The 26,718-nt window shown below is 43.2% G+C and overlaps 1 protein-coding gene across 2 annotated transcripts in view; it reads right to left on the bottom strand.

Annotated features, from left to right (window-relative positions):
• Positions 1–26,718, bottom strand: part of DNAJB6 (DnaJ (Hsp40) homolog, subfamily B, member 6) — a 54,531-nt gene that overhangs the window by 6,566 nt on the left and 21,247 nt on the right. The window contains exons 7-8 of one of the 2 annotated variants that reach the window (XM_009886776.1): positions 26,575–26,645; positions 2,950–3,156 (exon numbers count right to left, since the gene is read on the bottom strand). In XM_009886776.1, the coding sequence (XP_009885078.1) occupies positions 2,950–3,156; positions 26,575–26,645 (278 nt within the window). Of the gene's footprint in view, positions 1–2,842; positions 3,157–26,574; positions 26,646–26,718 lie in introns of those variants that run through there. The other variant, XM_009886775.1, reaches the window with a different exon arrangement.

Raw genomic sequence — 26,718 nt, 5'->3', positions numbered from 1 at the left:
TGGCTTGCTTTCCTTTCTCTTTCCATTACATGCCCAAATACAAGTATGTGAGAGAATTATAAGGTAATTAGTTTGGATAACCAAGCACACCAAAGTTACTAGTTAGTAACGTGTAATTCAGGAAACCGTATGTTGGTAAAAAGAACGGAGACTGCATTAAAGATGTAATAAAGTACAAATAGCTCAACTTTCCAGCAGAGGAATTCATGCCAGGAAAGGATCAAGGTTAGTTAAGCCAGTTCTTCTAAAGTGGTTTCCTTCTCAAGGATGCCAGTGGGTGAAAATGGAGCAAAAATGAATTATTAATGTTGTAAGTTTGAGGTTAATGCAAGCTATTTCATTCAAAAGGAAGAGCAAACCTTGCAATATTATCTTGCAAATTATGATCTTACATATCATCTATTTTTCAGTATTTTAACAATTAAACGTTTCAACCATTCTTGCTAGATAAAGATCAAAACTTTCAAATTCAGAGAAGCAGGTTTTGGGGGGTGATTACCACTACACCTACCATTAGTGGCTGTAACCCCCAGGTCACTGCTGGCATTAAGCTTTGGTACAGCTTGGATATCACCAGTCAGCCATACATCACACAATCGGGCAGTGCATTGCTTGTAGTATCTGAATTCTTATTAGAAAATTACTTGGGTGGAGCTGTTTGGGATGTGCAGTGACTTCAGAGCACAAGTTTTATTCTAAAGGCTGTTACGAAACCAGGAACAGTACAAAACCCAGAGAAATTTATACTAAAATGCAAAGCATCAATGTTAGATGGAGAATCTAATTTAACTTTTTTTTGTTGTTTTTTTTTATTATTATTATTAAAAACACACTGTAATGACTGGAAATCCTGACTAAGGAGAGGATTCATCTCATCTCTGGATATCACTTGCTAATCTAAAGGAGTTGGCCAGCCTTTCTCCCTGGGCGCCGGAGAGAGGCGGCCACTTCCAGAGCGATCCATTCCACATAGTCAGGATGAAACCCATTCGCTTTTCCTTCATTTAAATTTGCTAGGGACTTTCACATTAAAACTCAAAAAAAAACCCCACTCTTAGAGCTGGGAACAGAAAACCATTTCACTGCAGGTGAATCATTTACAGCTGAGGAGTTGCTTGAGGTGCTCTAACTGGTCTAAAACCGCCGCGCAGTCTCGCTGGAACGATTCGAGGTGGAACAGCGCCCGGTTTGAGGCCGTGGAACTCAACTATTTTCCACTGCAGCGAGTGGGCTTTGGACCAAGGCAGAAAAAGATGCTCTGTTTTCCCAACGCTGGCCCGTGGAAGCACGGCAGCTGTTGCAGTGATCAACGAGAAGCCAAGCGGGAGCCAAGTAAGTGGTCTATATAATTACAGAGCTGCGCTGGTGAAGCCTGCTGGCTGGGCAAGGCAGTCGGCAGAGGTGAACACCCATGAAGGAGAACGGCATTATTGGCCAGGGCTCGTGCACAAACTTCCCAGGGAGGGATTAAGACACTCACGTAGGTTTTTATGACTGACTCGACCACTCCTTCAGCAGCCCTGTCCGTCAGAGGAACAGCAGGCAAAATATTTAAAGCAACAGTAAAATCTCAGTCTTACTGCAATCAAGTTTTCACCCTGAATCTTTTATGGCAATTCACAATCTACTGGCAGAAAAGAGGATTTTGTGATTGCACAAATACGTCTGGAAATTCATTTTAATTTCAAACTTGTGCGTCTTGGAGTATAAATAGATTCACAGCAAAAAGTCCTCGGCAATCTTAAAAATTGCTCCAAAAATTGCGAGGTGCATGTCAAACTCAGATGCTCTTTGGAAACCATTACCAAGTATTGTTATGATTGCAGAGTCTCCAACGCGGAGCCAAGTTTTTGTTTTGCTGGCTAGAGACACAGGAGACAAAACCTGTAACCCTTGCCTGGGAGATTTAGGGGCATCAGCCCAGGGGTTACATTCAGGCTTCTGTAGAAAAATTTTTAACTTTTGGGGTTTTTTTAACCAAAAAATTCAACTTAGCCATCCCTAAAGACGCAAAACTTGCAGCAACTGATCAGGAAGACGTTTGTCTGACTGTCTATTTTTTCAAGCTGTCCTCCCACATGATATCTTTAGGTCTTCCGTACAGAAGACGGCATTAGATTTAAAGGCTCATAAACGCAGCAGAAGTTGGTACAGCACTGGGAGTATGTGAGCATGTGTTTTGGGGTACAGCGCACGTTTTTCATGCGCTGCGCTTAGGCTGAGGAGCATCATAGGCTCACACTTCCCAGCACTTCACCGAATTCGGCACTACTGAGAAGGGCCCTTGCTTTGGGCGTCCAAGTAGAAAGACTTCTTCATGCTTCAGAAAAACCTGTCCTGGCAGTCCTGGATGATCTTTGACCAGAGGTTCAAATTAAATCAAGTAGTTATGAGGACTTGGTTGTCCAAGATAGCCTCTGGACTATATTGCTGAAACATTACAGACAGGAAACATATCAAAGGACTAATTACTTCCAAAAATAACCAGGAGAATTGCCACGCTTCCGCATTCGCCTGAACAGTCTTGCCCTCCCTCCTAGAATTTAGGTGCCTAAAATTGCAGCTTCCAGAAATAATATCAAGTTGCTGAACTTCTCCTTTGGCAAGGAAGCGAAGCACAATTTAAGTAAATGAATGTGCAAAAATATTATGATTAGTTAATCTCTAAAAGGCCTTCACTTTTAAGAACAAAGAGCGTAGGCACTTCAGCAGCATAACAGTATTTGCCCCGGATCCGTGAATATCCCCGGGGCATTTGTGAATTTAGACTAAATTGAAGAGCAGAGCTAACACAGGATGGAGGCGCACAAGCTGCTGTTTATTATCTACCGGGGAGCTAACATTAAGTCAACACACAGCAACCACCTCTTGCTTGGCTTTTTGGTTTTGGCTTTTGACTAGCTGGTGGATCCTTTTCTGTGCATTTCTCATCAACATGCTTGTGCACACCTGATAAATAAAAAGGGGTCTCCAAGCTGCTTGTAACCCGGCTTCTATCTTGTTCTTCCACCTCATCGCTATTGTAATGATAGGCATATCTGGGGGAACTGGCAGGCTTGTGAGACTTCAGCAGGCGCGGGTTGGTGGGCTGGAAAGGCAGGGCGTGTTGTCCTCTCCGTCTGCACTCCTCCGCAAAGGCTTCTTCATCTGCCTCACCTGAAAAAGCAAAAATTGCAAGAAAAGTGAGCTGCACCCAAAATGCTTCAATTTAGCCTGAAAAAAAAACCTCAAACAGGGCTGGAAATTAGGTGTCACTAAGCTACTGCCTTGGCTGTGGTTAGTTCACTCCTGTCTATCTGCAGATCATGGAGTGTCCAGAGCAGAAAGCTCCATCAATGGCCTCTCACCAGACTGGAGCCACCCAAAAAAAGTCAGCTGGATGTGACAACTCTGAGGCCATGGGTTCCTTTTTCCCAAAAGGCAGGGGAGCGACCCGGGCACACGGCCCTGGGCTGTCTGCCTAGGAATGGCTGGCCCTGCTCAAGGAAAAGCTATGGGGAAAGGAGGGATAAATACCCCAGCTGGCTACAGGGATGGTGGGAGAGAGACAAAGCCAACGTGTGTTCAGAGGGGCCGTATGTTGGACATCCACAGCTGGAAGGATGGTAGAGAAGCGTGAGGATCACACGAAGATGGGAAATGAGGTTGAATGTGTAAGAGGTAAGCACAGTCCAGGGGGCAAGGCAGGCACGTACCGCAAAGGCGAATGAACACAATGGAAGTAAAAACCCAATGTTTGCAAAAATTAATATGAAAGATGAGGTATTCCAGTCATACTCATGCTATTTTGCAGATGACACTTTCCTTTGCTGCAGAAACTGTAACAGTACCAATGCTGCAAAGTAGAGAAATCAGCTACCGTAACACAGAGAAACACCAGTAAAACCACACATTGAAAGGCAAACAGTAAGATAACAAATAAAAAAGCCAAAGACATTTAACAGGGAAAATAAGAAAAAAAAAAGTGAGAAGAAAGGTGTGTACCAAATTTGTCTCTTAACGACTTTTTAAAGTTTCATTAGTTCAATTACTTAAGTACTTTTAATAGAGCTGATGAAATACGGCGTCATTTTATTTGCATCAAAAGTGGTGTGTCACATTCTGGAAGTTTTTCCCGGGATGTGCTCAGCATCAGCTGCTTCGGGAGGGGTGTGCGCTCGCAGCTAATGCGTGTGCTCTTAGGTCATGGCTGGAAAATGCTTTGAAGATGGAAAAAGCACCACGTCTGCAGTAAGGAACAAGAACGGTAATACCCAGTTTGTTGTGTGCACCAAAGCACCGACACTTTCAAACAGAACAGGTTGCGTTGTCTTTACCTTGTAATCGTACATGGGGAGATGCTTCCGAGGGCATGAGGAAAATGAGGCAAGGTATGTTTAAAAAGTCATTTCACAGTGCAGCGTGGCACCCGAGGCCTTGCAGGAGAAGAGGACTCCAAGACGTGCCTCACACCTCCCCGCCGTGCGTTGCAGCACTCGCTGTGCGTGGGCATCACGCGGGGGAACCCCTTTTCCCAGGTTGAGAGACGCCCGTTCCCCCCACACAACACTCACGCTTTTTTACCCTGCAGTCTCCCGCCCTTCGGGAGGCATAAGCAAACAAGACAAAAACACAAGTCATGAGAACACCAAGGACGGCTTTTTTCCCCTCACACGGGGTACTGCGCTTCAGCTACGAGAGGTGGCGGGCAAGGAAAAGCTCAGAAAACTCCAGATGCGGAATTGCCGGCATTTCCCGTAAGAGGCTACAGGATTTTACAAGCTATAGCAACAATACTGAAGCATGTACCAGTCTCATGATAGCAGGACTATAAAGATGAAGCCTATAAAATGCCAGGAGTAAAAGAACAAAAAAGCATAGGAAACCCACGTACACTGGTTGCACGTACAAAAAACAGTCAAGAGAGTTCACTTCCTAAATAATTACAGTGCACCAGAAACAGGCGATCCCTCCCACGGAAACACAAACTGCATTGCTTTCTTCTTGATGTGCAAAGTCTTGCATGTTTAAAATCTATATTGGCAAGCAGATGCAGGACTCAGAATTGTGCTGAGGCCGTTCTTGGAGTTCTCTGTGTGTGTGTGCGCAGCGCAGAGACACCCCAATCAGACACACCAACACTTAGTGCAGTTGAGTATTAAACCAGGTGCCCTACACGCACCCCAATAAATTACTCCTAACTACGCTAGAGAGCAATCTCGACACCTTTAGTCCAGTTCAGCTGGTGTGAAAGGCACAGCTGAACACTGGAAGAATTCAAAATAAAGCTGCTTCTCCCTGGTGACGGACCCGCAGCATCCTTGCGTGCTGCCCCTCTCGCCCCCGATGCCTCCCCCCCCTGCTGCTTGTGGTGATGCTCCCGCAGAGCGCCTTTGCTGTGCCACCAGCCCCACAACACTCAGCACCTAACGAAGGTGCAGAAGGATCTCCCAGCGACCGCTCACAGCTTGAGTCCAACTTAAAATAGGATGTAAAAGCGCAAAAGACATTCCATACTCCAAACTTTCCAATGAAATCAGCTGCAATCTAGAGAAGAGGCAGGAGAGCTTGTCCTGCTCTATCAAGCCCCATGAGAGCTGCTCTCCAGAGCAGTTTTTATCCTTCAGCTCCCGAGGGTGTGAGCACAGCTCTGACTCTGGAAAACTATGGTACCTGTCAGTTACGCACCTCCTGTGAGTTTTGGGACCAGTCCTCACAACTTTGTCACTTTTTGTCTGTGAAAAGTCACAACACGCCTCTCCAAGGCTTTGCCTGGGGCATCCTCTGACTGCAGCTCTTCTCCCAGTGGCCCAGAGAAAGGACTGTCCCCTCAGATCCACACACCCTCCTCCAGTGGGCTTCATAGTTCAATTGCTCCATGAAAAGATGATGCACCAACAAAACACCCTCACAGACAGACAGTTCTCGTGATGAGTATTTCTCTTTCCTTCAACAATGATCCAAAACTAACCCCCGCAGCTGGACCTTGCACTGCACCATCACGTTGCCTGCACCAGACCCAGGCTGGTGCTTGCTGCTGCCCACCTGCTGCCTGCCTGCCCTGCCGGCACTCTGCCTGCCTGCTGCCTGCCCGCCCTGCCGGCACAGACTGAGGTGCAGGACCAGGCTGCTCCTGCTTTGGGGTTTATCAGTGCAACGCAGCTGCGGCTGAAGCGCACGGAGAGGGCACATGGCCAAGGGTGGGAATGGTTATACAACGAACGCTTAGAGACCATCTGCTGAGAAGAAGTGGTGAAGGGGCTGTTTGCAAACTTGTTCAAACCCACCGTTGGCCCCAAAAGAGGTGGCAATCTATGCTAAAACCTAGAACACAAGTCCTCAGTGTTGGACTCAGGGGACAAGCATCCCTTGGGAAGTTTGCATCCCTTTCCTCATAAGCTCCCTAACAGTCTGTCATCAAGGATTTGTAATTAGCACTTTTGCTAAGCTCAGCTGACCTGGGTTATAATAGAAGCAAATTGCTTCTTAAGCTGCCGTCACCATTATTCTGCTGTTTGGGGTATGCTGTGAAAGCATCAGCACACCAGGGGGGCTGCATCTGCATGCCCAAAACCAGAATACAGTGGCAGCTAAAGTCAAATACTTTATTAACTTTGATTCGACTACAAGGTTACCCAGTTTTCCTCCAGAAGAATAAATTGTGCTTCCTATTTCTGGGCTGCCCATACCTGCTCTCATCTGTACTTCCCCCCACAGTGGAGCCCTGGGGGGATGCAGAGCTGCTCCCCACCATTACACAGCACATTTCACAGCTGAATTATAGAACAGTTTGGGTTGGAAGGAACCTTTAAAAGCCACGTAGCCCAATCCTCTGCAATAAGTGGGGACATCTTCAACTAGATCAGGTTGCTCAGAGCCCCCTCCAACCTGACCTTGAATGTTTCCAGGGATGGGGCATCTACCACCTCTCTGGGCAACCTGGGCCAATGTCTCACCACCCTCAGCATAAAAAATTTCTTCCTTATATCTAGGCTAAATCTACTCTCTTTCAGTTTAAAACCACTACCCCTTGCCATATCACAACAGGCCCTGCTAAAAAGTTTGCCCCTTTAAACCCCCTTTAAGTACTGAAAGGATTAAGTCCATCTCGATCACCCAACAGTCATTCAGTTTTCCATCTCCCCCGAAGTAAAGACAAAGTTTAGTTCAACAAACAGACCCCCAAAAATTCGCCAAACTTTTTGGCCTTTACGAGTTGCAGGAGAGCGAGATGGCACCACAAATTGGTTAAATGCCGTAACATCACATCGGCTGCGATTGAAACACTGAATCGACGACAGTGCCGTGCACGGCATGAGCCGCCAGATCGTTCCTCTGATCATCTATCCTTAGCACACCTTGCAAAGCAAAACTGAAGTGTAATTTGCACCAACTGTTTTCTCTTGTTCTACATATTTTAACATATTTGTAATGTTCAAGCCAGCCTCGGAATAAAGCTAGCAGCTAGCTGTACCAGTTCCAAAAATGAGACTTGAAAAAATTCACTCTGGGAAAGGTCAGTCACACAGGGCATCACCACCAAAAAGTGCTTAAACATTGCTGGAGCTCTGTCAGCAGTGATGTGCGTCCTGGAAAAGGCTTTTAGGAAGACAGCTGGTATGGAGGAGGGGTCCATGGCTGAGTTCAGAACTGGAATATTGACTTGAGACGCAGCTTTCAGGGTGCTCTGGCTTTAAAGAGCCCTCGGTTCCCCCCGTGGCTCCTTCTTGCTGTCTCCTGCACCTCCGAGCCAGCACACCCATGTGAGAGCCCGGGCAGCCGTGCCGTGAACCCGAGCAGGGGACTGACCCGGGTTAAAAATAACACTCTTTGCGAGCTTATTTTTAACCCAGCTCAGTGCCTGGATCCAGCTCAGCGTGCAGTGCCCCAGCCGGGGCAGGGAAGGGGGCAATTATCAGGGGCTGCCGCAGTCGGCATCCAGAGGAGCATTAAGCAAAAGGTCTCATTCTACTAACGCAAATAATAATTAAAAAACTTGCAGATATTTCACTTGCAAAACCAGTTTGGAGAAGTTACATTTCTAAGGGTTAATTCTGAAAATGAGAGATTCAGCATTACTACTAACATTTAAAAACAATAATTAAAGTTTGGTGTTTGGGTGCACCAGGTCCTCCCAAATGAAAAGCAGCTTCTGGGGGAAAAAGAAATCAATCGAGAGCTGTAACATCCTAAAAAGTTGCATAAGGAACAAAACCTGCCTTCTGCTCCAAGCAAGAGGGGCTGAAAAATAATTTCTCATAGCAAAGTGCTGCTGCATGAAAGGGGAAAATATGGATCCTTTAACCTGTAATTAACCAGTAGAGGGCAATATTGCCTATCGTGAGGGGCAACGGTATCAGACAAGTCCCTGCCAGCTCATATTTGTTCGGTAATTCATCGATTTCATATGTCTCAGACAAACCGTGAGTACATTTCTTGGACTGGGTGAGCGCTTTGGAGGAGCCACCAGCTACACCGAAGGGGTCCACGTGTGCTCCTGGAAAATGGAGATAACGCATGGGAATAAAAACACTAAGGTAGCGGGAATTCCAGGTGAGGTGGGATGGGTAAGTCACGGAGCACTTCACAAAAGATCAGCCCCGCGTGAGCTAACAGGATTATTTTGTGTTACATTTAAGTAACATCCGTGTACCTTCTGGAATTGAACTGAAATCCTACCAGGAATCAGCCGTAATTAGTGGCAAGATAGTAATTAACAGAAACATGTGGAACAAACCGGAGTAAACATCCTGAGGACAGCAAACCACTTATTTACTTTTACCATGTCACTTCCCGCACGAGAGGAAGCCAAACCTTCATGGCTCCCGCATGGCAGCCCTACCGCTTGCGTGCTATTATCTTACACACCTAACCAAAACATATATATAATCTGGATTTTCCCCTGTATTAAGAAATAAAAAGTAGGCGCACCGAAAGAGGAAGATTTCCCCGAGGCCACGAAGAACATGCAGCCCTTCCTGTAACCAGCATCAGGAGGAGACGCGACTGGCGAGGGACACCTGGCTTCAACTAATGACACAAGAAGGCTCCGAGCTAAAGCTCCAGCAAGCTGGTTGTGCAAGGATGGCTTGCAGGAAACTTATTCCATTCAAATTTTTCTTGGATGATGGCCAGCAAAGTGTCTTTCTAATACTCTGAGACTTTAAAGTTAAGAGGCGGTGTATTTTCCGAAGCTCAGAGCAGGACACCATATTGCTGCTTCTAGAGAGGACTCAACTGGAACTCTGAACTTATCTGAGCCGATGCTGACTGACAGCAAAACGAAAGCGCGAAAGGAAACAGCTTTGCTTGACTTTTTCCCCCTGATATTACAAGTTCTTGGAATTTACCCTGCGCCTACGGAGGGCACTGGAGTTTCTGATGACTCAACTGCATCTGCTGGTGCCGGGGAGAGCTGAGCTGTGACAGAAGGAGCAACCCAGAGAGAAAGAAAAAAACCACCCCCATTTAAATACACTTATCTGAAGTCACTAGCACTACCATCTTTGTAACCTGTTGATAAGATTTCCGCTGTTACAGCAGCTCCAGTATTAAGATTTACCTTCACAGAAGATACCAACGTTCTTCTGAAACTCAAGTCCAATATTTGCTGGGAAATCTCATACTACTTTAGAGGAGCCCATTGGAGCCGAGAACTTATTTAATGGAAATTACCTGTCTACAGGCTTGGATGACCCTGGAGATTAACTGGTTCTTTTGTTTCTTCTCTTAAAAGCTCCAAATCTAATATTACAGCACAGAGAAAACATCAGGAGACCAAGTAACTACTAGAACAGAGAAGCAGCGGTCTAATTTGGGGGACCAAACTTGAAAGTTGTTTTCCGAAAGTTGCCACATCATTGCAGTTTCTTTTAATTTCTGTTGGGTGCGAGGGATGCTCATAAAATACCCAGCCTGGGGTATTTTACAAAACCGCATGTGCACACGCACCCGCTCTACTCCCGAGACTGTAGGAAACACGCTCAGCCAAGAAAATACTCCCTTGCCATTACTGCAGGCTATGTTGAGCAAGTTCTTCTGATTAATTGTTCTTAAACTTGTTTCTCAATGCCAGGAAACACTAATACTGCGACGCTTACCAGCAGGAGTTATAAAACCCCCTTTCAGGCTGTGATCTCTTGGGTTTGTCAGACTCGGCAGAAACTAAAATTTGCATCAAGCCCTCTTTGGAAAATGTCACTGTCTGAGTTTGACAGTGACAGCCTTTAAAAATCTCTCTCTTGCTACTTGATGTGATGCTTAGGAGAAAAAGCAGCCATTTTAAAATCTGCTGATAAAAATATGCAAGCAGTCTCGAAAGCCGAAAGAGCCTGAAATCACTCAGAAACCATCCGGGGAATGCCGGAGCAGCTGCCCCATCTGCACCACCGCTGCTACGGGCAGAGCTTTTGGAAACCGTAAAGGGAGTTTATCTCACCACTGACGTATATCAGCTAAAGCACAGGGTGCAGGGCGACGTTTTGAGTCGTCTCACACAAATCAGTGGCTTTCACCAATTATTTGCAACATTTTTGTTTCCGGCGCAGTTGCACATTCCTCAGTGCAACTGAGAGCAGGAGGAGATTCAGGGTTTCCTCTGGTGCAGCAATCTGATGTCTGCCTGAGACACCCCTCCTGCAAAACGCTAGGAGATAACGTGGCCGCGGTGCTCAACTGGTTAGAAACTGAAGGTGTTGTCAGCTCTCGATCCGCATCCTCTGCAGAAACTGGCTGCCATGGCCCACCTCACCTCCCACTGCGCAGCTCCGTCCTCACCAGCGCAGCCTGTTCCCCGCTCCCACACAAAACCTCCTCCTGAGTTTATAACTTTGTGGGATTCGGGCCAAGGTTTCCCGGGGCAGGACCAGCACCACTGTGGCCTCTGCTGCGGGAGCCGGGCATTTCCTGCGAGGGGGGACAACCAAGTCCACGAGTGGCAGGAGACAGCAGGGGAGGTGGGGGTGAAGTCCTGGGAAGTGATGGCGGGGAGGGAAGAAAAAGGGGGAGGTGGGATTTGGGAAAAATGACAGAGACGGATGGAGCGACTCTGGCAGTGCTATTTCTGTCCCGGGAGAGCCATGGCTGCAGCACGTCCAGTGTCCGGGAAAGGGCAGGGCTCGATACTTTTTGTTCAACACACATAGCAATCCTCTGCCCTCCTGGCTTTAAAAGCTGGCAATGGACTTGGCTTTTTTTTTTTATTTTTGCCCCCGCATCCAGCTGCTCCGGTGCCAGCTCCCGCTGTCCCTGCCCAGCGCATACCCCTGCGGCGCAGGGCAGGGGCAGGGTAAGCCCCACGCCGGGTCCGCTCACCTCCCCGCTCCACGGCAGCTCCCTTAAAAGAAGAAAATGAAAAGGCTGAGCTTTCTATTTTTTTTAGCCATCCGGATTTTACCTGTCACCCCCGTACACGCCCGAGAATCCCATTATATCCTGTATTCAGCCCGGCGTGTACCAACACGAATCCAGCATTCCCAGCATATCAAGCTACTCAAGACAACGACGTTTCACCACAAAGATACCCCACATCTGCAACAATTTGGGCAAATTAAATGAATATACACCCTATGCTAACTGCAGCAGCACTGCAAACAGGTACTTTGAAAGGAGATGTCACCGTGCTGTTCCCCGGAGTGGCTAATGGGGACCGATGGCTACAGCCACTCCTGTTTGCCCGTAGCCGGTGGCACTGAGCTCTGCAGCCTGATGTATAGATAGGAGAGGTGCTGAGAGGGCCTGGATTTACCTCCTCGCTGCCAAAACTTCATCATCAGAAGATCTTTTAAAAGCCCAACGAACGGTCCTACGCTAAATTTTGAGGCCGGAGAGAAGTGCAGGCTGAGCACCTCCAGCTTGTGCAGTTATTTTGCTTCTGTCGAAGGATGCCAGGGCATCCGTATAGATTACACCAACTGCTCTCATCTTAAAAGATTTGGGCTGTGGGAAATGCAAATGGCAGGAGGTAACACGAATCCCCACGTTTGCAGCAAGCAGAGAAATGACCCCATTTGCATGCTGCTGCTCAAAGTGAATTTTATTAATTTTAAAAGACTTTATCACACAGGGGTCTTTTATTCATTTCTGCGTGAATTCTGAAAGGAAGCAAAGAACGAGGAATGAGCTTCGCAGCTTGACATACATAAATACAAATTAGCAAGACTTCAAGCTCAGAATTTGAACTAATGGACCTGATTTTTAAACAGCCATTGAAAGTACTTAAAAGATGATGCTTTCTACACTCTTCAGGATCATGCCAGATCTCTACCACAGCTTCCTCCAAGTCACGCTGTATGCCACTACGTTGCAGTGCTGCTGCCAGACCCCCTTAAAAAGTTGCACCAGGGGCTTCTGCTCTTGGGGGTTCTCTCCCCAACACTCTCCCTCCGCAACATGAAGGTGAAATGGGGCTCAGATCACTGTAACTGTCTCCTCCTCTTACGCAGACCCTCTTCCTCCAGAATTGGCATCACCAACATCAAAATACTTGACTGGGGTTCAATATTCAGAGGTTTTTTCATCTCACCTATACTTCAACCTCAGGCAAAAATCCCTGCAGGTTTTGTCTCTACCACGAGGAAGCCTCACAGCACATGTTTAAGTTTGAAATTGGATTTTGAAGTACAAAACAAAATCCTATTGAGGAAAATAAATAAATAATAAAAAAAATGAACCGGCCTTTACAATGCAACTTAATACTCACTACTAGAGGAAAACAAATAAATAAACAAAAAGTCCACGGCGCAACTACATGCAGCCTGGCCAGGTCCTCCATCACGTATCCAGACACCAGGCACCTTCCACCAGCATTTCCTCCCTCCTTGTGCCCGCAGAGCCCCACGGACCTTCGCACCTCTGGCGCTCGTGGTCCAGCACCTCCCACTGCCACACGGAACGGCCCCTTTGCTGCCCCAAAAGACAAAACTGCTTCTTGCCTTCAGCCCTCCTAGGAGTTATCACCGCCAGGTCCATCAAAATTGGCCTCTAATTAGAAAACTCTTCAGACAGCAAGCAGAGGAAAAGTGCTCTTCTACTTGCACAACAAACACATCTTTGTAACTCTTAAAAACCAATGAGTTAAAGTATCAAGATGCCGTCTTATCTTTCCATGTGGCCCCACTAAAAGAAGCATCTCCAGAGTAGTTCTGAGCAAGCCCTAATTTGCAAATTATAGTTTTGTTACATGTTTTTCCATTATCAGTTTTAAATCAGTCGTCAAAACCTTAATGCACAGCAAATTCAGATGACCATAAGAGAAAAAAATATAAAGCAAAATGCCATGCTGTTAAATTTAAAAAGAAAAGAATCTCATGAGTGACTTCAGAAAAATGTGATGAATGACTTCCCCAGCTGTTTTGTCAACACTTCCATAGTAATTTGGCAAAAGCACAAAATCACCAAGTTTATACTTTCATCAAATGGCCATTAGCACTGTTGAAATCTCACAGACGCGAGACAGTAAGAGCAAGCTCCACGTTTTATATTGCATTGCCCCTGCTCAGTTGGTAAGCTCTCATCTTTTCAGGTTAATATTTGAAAAACAGTCTCCCTTCTACCCTGAGCCTTAAATATGACAGTAGGGGTTTCACATATTCATTCCAAAAAAAAAAAAACCCACACGCAAAAAGAGGTATCTGCCACCTCCAATTATACCCCACATGTCACTCCTTCCTCATCTATTCTTGCACCACTAGGACCAGGGCAAGCAAATCCCCGCTCCCAGTCCCTGCGCACATCCCTGAAGTACAGAGCTCCACATACAAAGACCACCATCTTCTAATTGGCCCTGAAAATGACACGTGTAAATGACAGAGGAGAAGGAGGTCTCTTCTGACAGCTCAACAGGTTTTTATGAACCTTCAGCACAAAACCCAATCCTATTTTTGACACCTTCCTGACAACAAGAGCACGAAGCCGTTAGTTGGCGTTCTGTTCAGCAATATTGACACACTAACAAGGAGCCTGAATTTGAAAAAAATAACGAGTTTCAAGTTGATGTTTAGTACTAATTGTGACTACATACTGTATTTCATTAGGAACCTATACCTCCTGAGCTGTACCACTTTTTGTTGTTCAGCATCCCCAATCCATCAGGGAATTCTCAGTTTCCAAACACTCTTTTTCTTTCCCCACTCATAGTCAAGCTCTTCAGCCTGTGCCTTAAAACCCGCTGTACTTTAGGAATACAACAAGTCATTTTTAAAATCCAAGACCTATCAATAACTAAATGTTCATACACACAAACATACACATACACATATATACACACAAAAAGAAACTGCTCCATGTACACTGCTCAAACTGAAGTTCTGACCAAATTAACCAATAAATGGAGAAATTAAAATTTTCGCAATTAAAAAACACCAAACACCAAAACAGAAACATGACTATGATCCAACAATAACAATACTTACACTTCTTTTTTGTGCCTGGCAACAGTATCGTCAGTCAGTTTATACGCTGCATCTGCAGAGATCCAGTGGGAACAGGGAACGTTTTACCGAGAGAACTTTGTGAGTTTTGGAAACAGAAGGAAAGTTTGAACAGCGACATTAGTACATGTTTGGTGTACTCAACGTGGCCACACATCTCCTGGGAAGGCCACCCCAGAGCTGCCCATGGCCAGAGCGATGCCTGTTCCCACCCTATGTTGCTGCAGTGGCATCATCCCACCTTCTCCTCTTTAAACACACCTGTGAGATCCATGGGATGAACCACCAAGCACAACAACTGCTTCCAATCACAATCTCTGAAGCCAAAGCAAAAAATGGGGGGGGGCCAGTATTTAAGAGCTACCACAAAGGCAGAGAAATTGGAGCACATCACATTCGAGAAGGGAGCAAAGAGCACCTGAGTGCCCACCGGCTCTCGCTGGAGAGGTGGATGTGCCCGTGGAAGGGATGAACCCACTGAGACTGCACAACAGGACAACAACTCAACACCTGAAGTTGCCATAATGAGCTTCTGTTTAAAATCACGCCACGTTTGGACATACCCCCATCTCCTGTAATTCTGTAATGGCAATGAAAGCTTTTCCAAATATTGAAGTGACTATTTGTCAGTGGACTCATTATACCATGGTATAAATATTTGAAAAACCTTAAAAACACTTCACCAAAACTGCAGAGCTTCAAACTGTTGAACTACAGAGACAAATTTGTACCGCTAGCAGCCCCCAAAGCGCGGGATCCAGCAAAGCTAATCCACCTCCCTCTTCAACACCAGCAAACTCAACGTCTTCTCAGAAACACTTGCCAAGAGTTTTACTAAGTCTGAAGATGGGAAACTGCATTTAGGCTGCAGTCAGCACTGTGATACCGAAAGGAAACCTCGAACAGATGCACAACAGATAAGACTGACGTTCACCTATATTTGTCGTCACGCAAGTTAGCGACTCTCTTTACAAGAAGTCCCAGACTTTGCACTTTTGAGAACATCTATCACTTTCCAATTAAAATTCGGCCCTCGCCTGAACTCCCCATATTGGATACCGCCTGGTATCTCTGCAGAAACACTCTCCTTTTACAGGCAGTTTTAAAAATACTAAGTAAAAGAATTAACGACTGTTTTTCTAAAGAAAAAGTTGCTTACTCAAGGGTGAGTCGTGGACTGGAGAGAAAATTACAGCAGACAATGCAGTCAATTCACCTGCCAGGGGGTGGAATCTGTCAGCAGAAGCCATCAAAGCACTGAACTTCTATTAAGAAGACAAAACGATAAATAATACCACGCTGTTGTAACACTAATGTATTGGACATTGCTGACAGTTCAGCTAGCACCTCAGAGCATCCATCTCTCTCACAATTTCAAGTGAAAATTTGGCAGGCCTATATTTTAAGGGAAGATTAGCCAGAACTGTCAGAAAAATAGGAAACTGGAGAGGCTCTGACCTCCGTTAGCAATGTATCATCTAACCTTTACATTAAAGCTGCACTTCAAGTTGTGAGCTTGGCTCTGTGCCACTTACAGGTCCACACTCAACACCGGAGACACCGATAATTTGGGGAATTTTACCGCCACACCCAGAAAACACGATAATTAGCTGAACCTAGAGTCTTGACATGAATGAAGGGTTGGCTTTCTGTTTCAGGAGAAGCTGGGGAAGTGTAAGAGAAAATCCCCCCCGCCAAACAGTGCTCGTAAAAAAAGGCTTTCCACTGTTGGAAACTATTCTGTCTGGGGCAACGAGCACCTCCCCTGCAAGAGAGCACACAGCACGGGCATGCACTCGGCTTCGTGATTTATTCTATGAAAAGGGGTTACCAGGGATGTAGTCATCTCCTTCTATAAACATTTCGGGAGCAAAGCGCACACGTGATCTCAGAGCAAGTGCTGGAGGAGAGGGAAGAGTGGAAACCACGTAAGACTAATCAATCTTTTGTTCTTGGTTTTGTTCCTCAAGAAGAACAGGGAGGCTTAAACACCTGCGTCTCCTCAGAAAAATGTTTTACCTCCCTGAGCTGAGCTTCTTGTTTTAAGGAGTGATCACAAGAAGCATCTTCTCTGTTACTCACTGCATTAGAAAGCACTTAAAATTCACTTTCTGTTCTATGATCCCTTTCAAGACCAAGTTATATTTGTTAATAAAGAAATTCTTAATGGTTACAAAACTGCTATGGGTAGGATTCAGGACAAATTACTCAACTTTCTTTTAACCTTTCAAACAGGACCATCTTCCAATTCTTTTGGGCTAGTACTTGCAAGATGGATCAAAAGTGAGTCAATACCAATGTTTCAGAAATACATTGGAAATTATTTAGACAGCTGTCCTTGCAACGGATGCTGCAAGTTATATACCATATCGTAGTAGGTGGCATTGATATAACAGCTCAAAAGTATGAATATGCGTAGTAAAGCACACAATTTTCTTTGTACTTAACAGTGGTAAAAACCATCATCTCCTTTGACATTTTCTACCCGATTCTCTAGAGAAATTGCTGTTTCGCCTAAGAACACTCGGTGATGTCTCTTCCAGCGATGTAACAGAGGACTAGAGATGCACAAGGGAACAGAATTGCATTTCCTAATTCTCAAATAGGTTCCACATGGGATGTGACTCAAGAATTTTGAAGCCCCTTGGAAAAAAATGGATAAAAGATATAATTCTTTTTGCTTTGTCAACTTACAGCTCTGATACATTTAAAAATAACTAGCTTTGAGGTGGTTTTCTGCTAACGAACAGGCAACACGTACAAGGTGCACACTGGCTATATACTTTGCCGACTACAGAAAGATTTCTGCCTGAGACTTCTTTTAAGCCAGGCAAGGGCAGGGCAGTAGGGCACGTACACTTGTTTGCTTTTCCGTTCAGAAGTTTCCTTGTCAGCACAGCTGTGTCCACGCTGGTGAAGCCGCACTGCTTTCACTCCACCCTAAGGCGAAAGCCTTACAGTTTTCATTATTTGTACAGAAAGCAGACTGCACAAAAGCTATTTTAAGGGCTGAATATTAAGATCTTAAAATATGGTTGATTTGACCATGGAAGAATTAAGACTTAGTTGTAGAGTTCCAGCACTCTCCAAGAAGGGTGTCTTCCCCAGGAAATTAGAAAGGACCTTAGAGAGATCAGGACTTTGCCATACAAGAGTTTATGTTTTGGTTTTGTTCCAAGCAATGTTTGATGGTTATATGACCCAAATGCTGCAGAGTTATAATTCCAGGAATTTGCTTTTCCTCAAGCTTCTCTTAGAAATAAACTTGATTAACAAATGCAGCTCTGGGTATACACAAAACCCAAGTAAGCGTCTACAGATATTTTTTTCACGCACACGAGCCCCACAGGAGATGCTTCGCTGGCTGTTCCCTGTAGAAATATTTTTCTGACATATTGCAGTCTTAGGCATTTAGCATACTACCAAAGACGATCCAATTAACAGAAAGACAGCTTTTTTCATTGTAGTCACTCAAAATTCAAAACAAGCATATTGCTATGCACATAAGAATTAACACGCGCTAAAAATAAAACCTTTACATCGTTAAAATGTTGCCCACATTTAAGAAAATGAATAGTTCATTCTGCCAAATGAATCTTTGTCATAATATTACAGTCATTACCAAGAGACCATCCTAATCTTCATCTCAGGACCTGAAATTAGTTAGGCGCTCTCAAACTCTGCAGCCTGTTGTTGGTGAGAAGGCAGGAGACGTACAAAGGCTCACTGTAATGCAAATTCCAAAGCAAATTCCCTGGGACAGTCATCGTGGCCCTCACCCTGGTTCCTCCTCACCACTAAACACCCAATTTGTCCACTACAATAAAGCAACTACTTACCTTAATAGATCCAGAATGTCTTCTCCCACATGAAGTCCACTCTCAGCACCCACACGTCCCAAACTGGATGCTTTCGGGCAATAGTCATTGGGCAACACTATCTGTGCCCCAGATGCACGTGTCGGGTCCTCTCTTCCCAGCTGCCCTGCTTCCCCAGCACATCCCGGCAGGCAAGGCAGCCCCTGCACCAGCCCCAACCATCCTTCATATTCCTGAATCACAACAGCATCTCCCAGTCTCAAAACCACGGGAAGAGAGTATGTCATGTGCATTAACGTTAACACATCAGGAGAGGGATGGAAGAAGCGGAGACACAGACGATGAAGAAAGGCCTGAGGGAACACTGCGTCCTACATCCCATCTCAACCTGCGCCCCAGGCTCCTGGGTTTCCACTGCTTCTCTCTAGAGCCCAAACACTCGCTTCTCACTAAATCATCTTTTTCAGAAAGCTACTCTTTTAAGACACTGAAAGCCAGAGAAACTACTTCTCTTGGCAGGTTCTTCCAACAGTTAATCACCCATGTGTTAAAAATGTATGTTTATCTTCTCATTTGAATTTGTCTAGCTTTATACAAATGTTTATACCCTTCTTCCAAACAAGGCGACCTTTAATATGCACAGTTTTATCTTAGTAGTGCACACATATTTTTTTTTTAGAATTAAACTGCAATTTGGCACACCACCCTCAGGCCGCGCTGGCAGGGAAACCAGCCTCCGCACCAGCGCGCAGCTCGGGCCGGCAGAGAAGGGGCAAATGCCCACCACTCCTGCATTCACTGCGCTAACTCATGATCAGGTCTTCCTGATGTGGAAAGCAAAGGCCAAATGAGGAAAAAAGTCCTTGAAATTTATATCAACAGCACAAAACAGGCTGTGTTGGCTTCCTGCTTTCTCCCTTACTGGTTTCATGCCCTGCAAGTTATGTTGAGAAGCAGCATTGCACCTATCAAGGACGTTAAGAACTGCCCTTCTTCTTGGGACTAAAACATCCAAGCTCTGAAAAGATGGAAGTAGCACTAGAGGCATTTAACAGAAAAAAACATTTTGGTGGTTGTCCTAACTCAGAAAGTGAATGTCCCCAAAAGAAAGATCTTCCACCCCTTTGCACTCATTCAGGAGGTCAGTCAAAGACTGAGGGCAGGAGGTTCATGAACGTTACTCATGCTCACAGGCAATACGAGATGTGTCCCCAACACCTTAAAGTGAACTTCTAGCTCTCTACTGCTCTCCCGAACATCCAGCTCCCAGTTGGTACGGACGAGCTGAATAACACCTAAGTGCAGTACACTTGGTGATAAGGACCTGCCCGTATTTCCTGTAAGCACCCAGCAGTAAGAAATGTATACGTCAAGATTAGCAGACTAATTCTGGGAGGTGTCTGAGTGACTACTTAACAAGGCATGTCCAAATAAATCAAAGTACTAAAGTGCCTTCTGATGAGAGGCAGTATTGTTATGAAGAGCCTGGCCAAAGTCCTCTGAAGACGAAAGGCTTAGTCCTCCCACTCTGGCTAAGAGAGACTGGACTGAAGGCTGAGCCTTGGCCATGTGAGTTTTCTCCATTTTCCTCCAAAAATACTCTCATAGAAAAGTCCAAAGCGATTTTAAAACATCAATAGTCTCTCCCTTCGGAAGAAGAATGACAGAGACTGATAGTTCAGAACATGTCCTTTCAGATACGCGCGACACAGTACTCTTGCTGAGTAAGAGAAGTGTTGCAACAGGATGACAAATTCGGATTTAGTTTCTGTACTGGCTTTTGTGCTGCTCAGAGCAAAAGGCAGCCTCCAACTACATGCCTAGGAAAAAAGTTTGCTACATGCCTAGGAAAAGGGTGGCTATGGCGACAGTTATGCAAATGTGTGATAAATAAATGAGATAACCTTACTCTATGTATCAGTTACAAAGATTAACACAGACACGGCATGTATTTCTGAAGAGAAACCGAAAGGCTGCTGCATCTGCCCAGCTTCTCCACCAGATGTGTCAAAGCCTCTGCAACCTTATGATTTATTTTTTTTCCAGGTGAAGTCCCCTCCTGGACCACATTTCAATCAAGCTTGTGACTGCATCTGAGACAGAATAATCCCATTCCAGAGCTGCTGCTTTGCATCTTTAACAGCTTCAAGCAACTCCCTTACAGACATCACCAAAGTGGATGTAAGTGGGTTGGTTTAGATTAAATATTAGGAAGAAATTTTTCACTTTAAGGGTGGTGAGGCACTGGAACAGGTTGCCCAGGAAAGTTGTTGAGGCCCCATCCCTGGAGGTGTTCAAGGCCAGGCTGGATGGGGCTTTGAGCAACCTGGTCTAGTGGGAGGTGTCCCTGCCCATGGCAGGGGGGTTGGAACTCGATGATCTTTAAGGTCCCTTCCAACCCAAATCATTCTATGATTCTATGAAAATGATTCTTCTGGCCATCAGGAAAATGTGTGTTCCACAGTTTGAAATCTATGACCAGTCACCCAGGCTGGATTCCTCTCCCATACTAGGAACTCATTCAAATAAATTTACAAATAAACAATGCAAATTTCATATTTGATTTTTAACAGTTGATAAAAGGAGGAGTTGAAGCCTTCTCAATGCACCATGTTGTGTGTTACACCGCATAGAAGACTAGCATCCTTACTGTGGTCTTTACAAACTAAGTATTAATACTTAATCTCTCTCACAATTAACATTTAATTGTATGAAAGGATTCAGCTTTATTTTGACCGCCAGTAAACTAGCAGCTACGGGGGTGGGTGTTTTTCTATTTTTAGGCAGTTCATTCAAAGTTGGCTGCCTTGAAAAAAATAGCTGAAAGAGCTCTCATTTGTGATTCAATATAAAGGATACATTATAGGGCAACATAAAGTTTTAAGAGTTATTACCATAAGCTTCTCAAAATCTATTTTCTTGATTGTCAATTTTAAGTCACGCTGAAAAAGGATCTATTTTTAGTGATTTTAAAATGAACACACTATGCTGCAAAATCCAGCATTATTGAAAAAGCCAGAGAACTAAAGAGACAATGCCACTTAATAGCATCCTTTTAATAAAACTTCTTACTTATCTTCTCAATTAAATATACTTTAATCCCCACCATTACATTTTAAAGCTGACATCTCAGGCAGGAAGTCTTTAGCTTCCTTTATTTGGAAGATAATTAGCACTTAGGCCACCAATGCAATTTACCTCACCCCAAGACTTCACAGCTTTCAGATTTGGGCACTATCACATCCAAACTAATGCGTGTATTTTCGACATGGTAAGCATGAGAGGCGATACAGTCCTCATGTGGGTTTTCAATTAACTGTCTACCAGCTGTTGTAAGTAAGATAACACCTTACCCAGCACTAAGTCTGCCAGAACATCGTTTCAGAGAAGTTTTGATGAGTTTGAATCAGCAGTCAGCTTGCATAGGTTCAGGGTTACGGCTCAGACGGTCACAGCATTTTAATTTTTATTTTTTTTAATTTTTTTTTTTAATCTTACAGCAGCATCTCAAAAGTGAGGCTTACTGTTTTGTGAATGCACGACCTATGTAGCAGAGTACAAACCACCCATCTGCTGCTCTATCTTTTCAGTAGCACACTTCACTCAACAACCAACTCTAGTCAAGGTATTTTTTCCAAAACCAAAGCAGATTAAACAGTAAACCCATCACAATGATGAATTCAAAAACGTACAGTTTGTAACACTAACAAAGTAAATTTGCTTCATTCCAACACTATTGCAACATAAGGACCATTTCAGCATCTCGAGTAGAAGATAAAAGGCTTTTTACTTAAGACAACCACTTGAAGACAAGCACTAACAACAAGAAAACCCAAACTGTCTATGTTGAGTACTACATAAAGCAAGTCTGTAGTCACAATTCAGTCCCAGAGTAAACAAGACCAGAGGGAGTAGACAGTGCAAGCAAACTTCCTTTTCTTAAGTTAAAAAAAAAGTAAACTTTCAAAGTCCAGGTTACTGCTGAATGGCAGATTATTATCTGTATTGCATCTACCTTGTAAGAACACCATGCCTTAAAAATAAGCCTAAATACTGAGACATCCAAAAACCACGATCAAAGAGACAGGTTCTCCAAAAGCACTTTTGAAATCTTTCATGAAAATGTTAACAAGAATTCTAATACTAAGTTAAAGTATTGCGTTAGCATTGAGCTCTTTTGAAAAGTTCTCTGACCATAAGTATCATACATCATTGCATTCGTTTCACAATGCCACCGTCCTGGAGGTAAATGCTATCCTGTCACAATCACAGATTATACTAAGGCAAAGTAAGAAACAAGCTCACTTTTCAAACAGAACAGAAGCAAATTCAGGAACAGAACTCATGTTTCCAAAAACAAGATCTAACTTTCTTTATCACTGGACCATCCCAAAGATGCTCTGAAACACAAAAGCACAGCTAAATACAGAGAACAAACTTACACCCAACGCCAATACACTGAAGGAGGCGAGCAAACAGGACAGCCCAACACAAACACTGACAGAGAGAGAAAACCCTTGGGCTTGTTCAGAGGTGATGGTGAAGGGTTTGGGTTTTTTTTTTTAAGTCTTTTCCAATCTTGTTTTCAGCATTCTAAGACTCAGTCAATCAATCAATCACAAGCTGATAGAGTACACATCTTACAAATGCTACATACGCTTACTCTGTGGAGCAACTTTGTCACTTATACCACAAAATAATGCCTGCGAGCCCCAGCAGAGGAGGTATTGCAAGAACTAAGAACTATAATTGCTTCAGCAATTTTGAAGTGCAAAGCATTCTAAGGCAATATCCCAAACTTCTTCAGTAAAGCCAAGTGAGAGAGGTAGGTGCCATGCAATCTGAAGAGAAACTTGTGTTACAGTGTGTTGCACTGAAGTTACCGCCATGCACAAGACACCAAAGAGGTTGCACCGAGAAAAAGCATTACAAAGTTATTGTATTCTACCAATGAACTTTGGGGCAGAGCATGAAAGAGTAAGTGACTTAGCAGGTTCAAAAACTCCATCTTAGTTTTTCCAAACCACGGGAGGAAGCTTAATTTAAACTTGATGGTGTCCCTACACATTCAGAATTAATCCCTCCTGTATAAACAAATAGTACTTTGGTACTTTTAATCAAACAGCTTCTGAAAGCTACCTCATCCCACTGCACATTTTATGCCTAGCATTCACTAGAATTAAGAACTTTTTCTGTTATATTCTGTGCTATTTTGGCCACAATTGAAGTTTAAGGAAATTTGCTGCCCTTGATGATCCATTACTTCTAGTGAGTAGGTTTCGTACATACATGCAAATTATGTATTAGTAAGGAATGATATAAAAGTTTTGAGAGCAACCTAATAAGTATGTTTTTCAATAGAGAAGAAACTCATTTCAGCAGCACAATTAAGAAAATCTGAACAGATAATACATAATAGGAATAAATTAAATTGGATCCACAGTAAACAGAATGAGGATTCATTTTCTGTAAAAATGAAGTTGGATATAAGAATAAGGAACAGTGGTGTTAAAAAAACCCACAACACCATGTCCTACATATTGAAACAGGTGGAGAGGATGAGGCTTAGGCCAAGTGTAAGAAGGTGACAATTTATTTTTTTTTTTACATCTGGAACTGGAACTGCCGGTCCAATTGTATTCTTGGACCAAGCCCATGTATCCATCCAGTTCAACCACCAGCCTATTCAAAGGCTGCTGTATGGGTATCTGCTTACTACTGCAGAAATCTTGACTGATGAATTCTGCCTTCTGCTGACTCATTTCTTCTTGTCTGTTTTTGTGCTTTGCCAGTTTCTCTTCTACCAAGAAAGTGCAGCACTGCCATACCATGCTGAATACTGTCCAGCTCTGACAAGAATCAGCTTCAGGGATCTGAGGGCAGAAGGGAGACTATCCAAAACACTGGATCTTCAGTAAATTTACAGTGTTAAAAGATTTCATTATAGAACCCTGGAGTGAATGGTTTGTATATGATACTGTGAGAAGGACCACATTTTTCTGGGTAAGAAGATCTAAGGCAAGCATGTGGCTACAGATTTGCCACTAGCAGCTATGCTGTCATAATTGTGTTCTTAACTTGAGCTAGGTAATTTAAATGGTAAAGAAGATTACCTGGGATTAAAACAGAAGGTGAAGTTTGGCAGCTTAACATAGAACCTATGAGTATCCACAGGAAGGAATTCAAACTCAACTCCAGATTGTCCTAATTTTATTTGAGTTGGTTAACCAATTTTGAAGCACTTTTTACAGTTTACATAACTTAAAGGAGCATACTGTGTCCTATAAATATAAATTGACATTTTTAATAACTCAAGACATCACAACAAAGCCAGATTTTGAAATAAATTGTCTGTTTAGTTATCTGGATCAAGAAGGAACATACATGGGGAAGGTAAAAAACAGCATTGACAAGAAAACACTGTTTAGTTCTAAACTGAGTTTGTGCTTCTACACCAAAAACACAACACTGAAGTAACAAGAACTGTGCAAAGAACTTGAAGAGGTACATAACTTCTGTAGTCCCAAAACCAAAGCACATATTTATTTCTCCTTCTACCTGTTATTTTGTTTGGTTCTATGAAATTAACATTAATGGTAGAGGGACGAATGTAAGATACACTACTTTGCTGCAAGTAGGAATTTTGTTGGAGCAGTTTGTTAGATTGTTGGTTTGGCTTAAGTTGACTTAGTTTTCCTGCATGATAAAGAAGAGCAAATCTTTTTGATGTATTTAATAATCAATGCATTTGTTAGTACAAAGCAGATGGTGTTCAGCAAGAAGGCATTAAGTGATCATTTGAAAACACCACGCTTTTTTTTTAAAAAAAAAAAAAAAAACACAACAAACCAAACACAAAGCCACCCTAAAGAATTTGGTGAAGGCCAGATGTTCAAAGCTGGTGCACAGATAAAAACTGAACATTCACTATTTATGCATGAAATTACTCAGAGCCTGGCAGGTGTTAACATATGCCAATACTTACTTGCATGCTTTCTCTATGACATACAAAAATCTAGTCATCTTTCACTAAAACTTTGAAAATCTGGTCTTAGCTACAAATTAACACTTCGCTTCATGCCATTAATGTAACAAAAGGCATTCATCCATCTTTAGACTTTTGGTTGATGAGTAAATGTAATAGTAAGATATTTTAACCCTAATAATTTTGTACAAATCTTCTCCAAAGCAATTATGTTTGTTCTCAAAATAAGCAATAAAATCTTATTGTTCAGAAAGCCTTTTTTATCATTAAATGTTTTGCTCTATATTTACGTTCACTACAGATTATTTTTGAAGAAATCTCAGAACTTAAAGCTTTAGAAAACTTTCTTTTATTTTTAAAGGGAGGGAGTTACTTCAGGCCTAGACAAAAAAAAATATTATGTATTAGGGCAAAAGATGGAGTTAGAGAGTCAGCCTCTGAATGCTTCTTAAAAATAGGTGCTTCAGAAACAGGTTTAGAAAAGAAATTAAATATCATGTTTTCAGTCACATTGAAGAAAACATCTGCACAGAAAAAAGGCCCTCATCCTTAAGATTGAAGAAGAAGGAGGGCGGGGAGGTGGGGAAAGCACTGTTAGCACTGTTTTCCCAAGTTGCCCAAATCACACACAGACACAAGAAGGTTACAAATGCCATTCATGAAAGAATGCACCACAAACATCAGCATTTATTCATTTTGATTTTTTTTTTTTTTTTTAGCAAATGACAAAAGACCCAGCTCACTGGCTTCACTTTTGTTTACCTTTTGCTTACATTACACATTTAAACATTAGTCAAAACTTACTAAGTTGTCTGCATTCATGCACAACTAGAAAACATCCTTAATTTATTTAAACCAGAAATGCATTACCAGAAATGTATTAACATTGTTCACTACTAACATTTAAAAAAAAAAAAAAAGTTGAAATTATTAAAAAGGTTATCCTGGAAATGTTAACTTCACAGCAGACTTAAACTACTAATTGGCTCACATTTCAAACAAATTGGAAAAAGATTCATGCTAGTGTTAGTGTACATCTCGCCCTAGCACTACTGAAGGATCATGGTTCACTTTGATCAAATATAATAAAAAGAAAAGTGCATACAGAAATTTACAACAATTTTAAGGACAAAAATGGTCCAATTGATGTGGTCCCAACAATTAACTCAAAAGTCTATGACAAATACGAGCTTCGGTGAGCTATTTATACTACTTAAGTACGGATATACAGAAAGTTGAGTTCGTTTGAAATCTTCAAAAAATGTTCCTGTCAATCCTCAAATGGTGGCTGTTATAGCTTAAAATTTCTGTTAAATGCGTGCGTTGAATTACTTGTTATCCAAGCGTAGCAGCTGCTCCTTACCATTTATTGTTAGCGACCTTAACTGGCCATCTTCTTCAACTTCTACTCTCTCTTGTCCATTCTCAACAATTCTGTAGGATAAAAACACAGTTAGCCACTTCAAAGCAATGCAAGCAGTTTGAAAATATACACCAGACCTCGGTT

The sequence above is a fragment of the Charadrius vociferus genome, unplaced genomic scaffold (assembly GCF_000708025.1).
Source record: "Charadrius vociferus isolate BGI_N301 unplaced genomic scaffold, ASM70802v2 scaffold255, whole genome shotgun sequence".
Taxonomy (NCBI): Eukaryota; Metazoa; Chordata; class Aves; order Charadriiformes; family Charadriidae; genus Charadrius; species Charadrius vociferus.
This window is presented reverse-complemented; position numbering and strand designations above follow the sequence as displayed.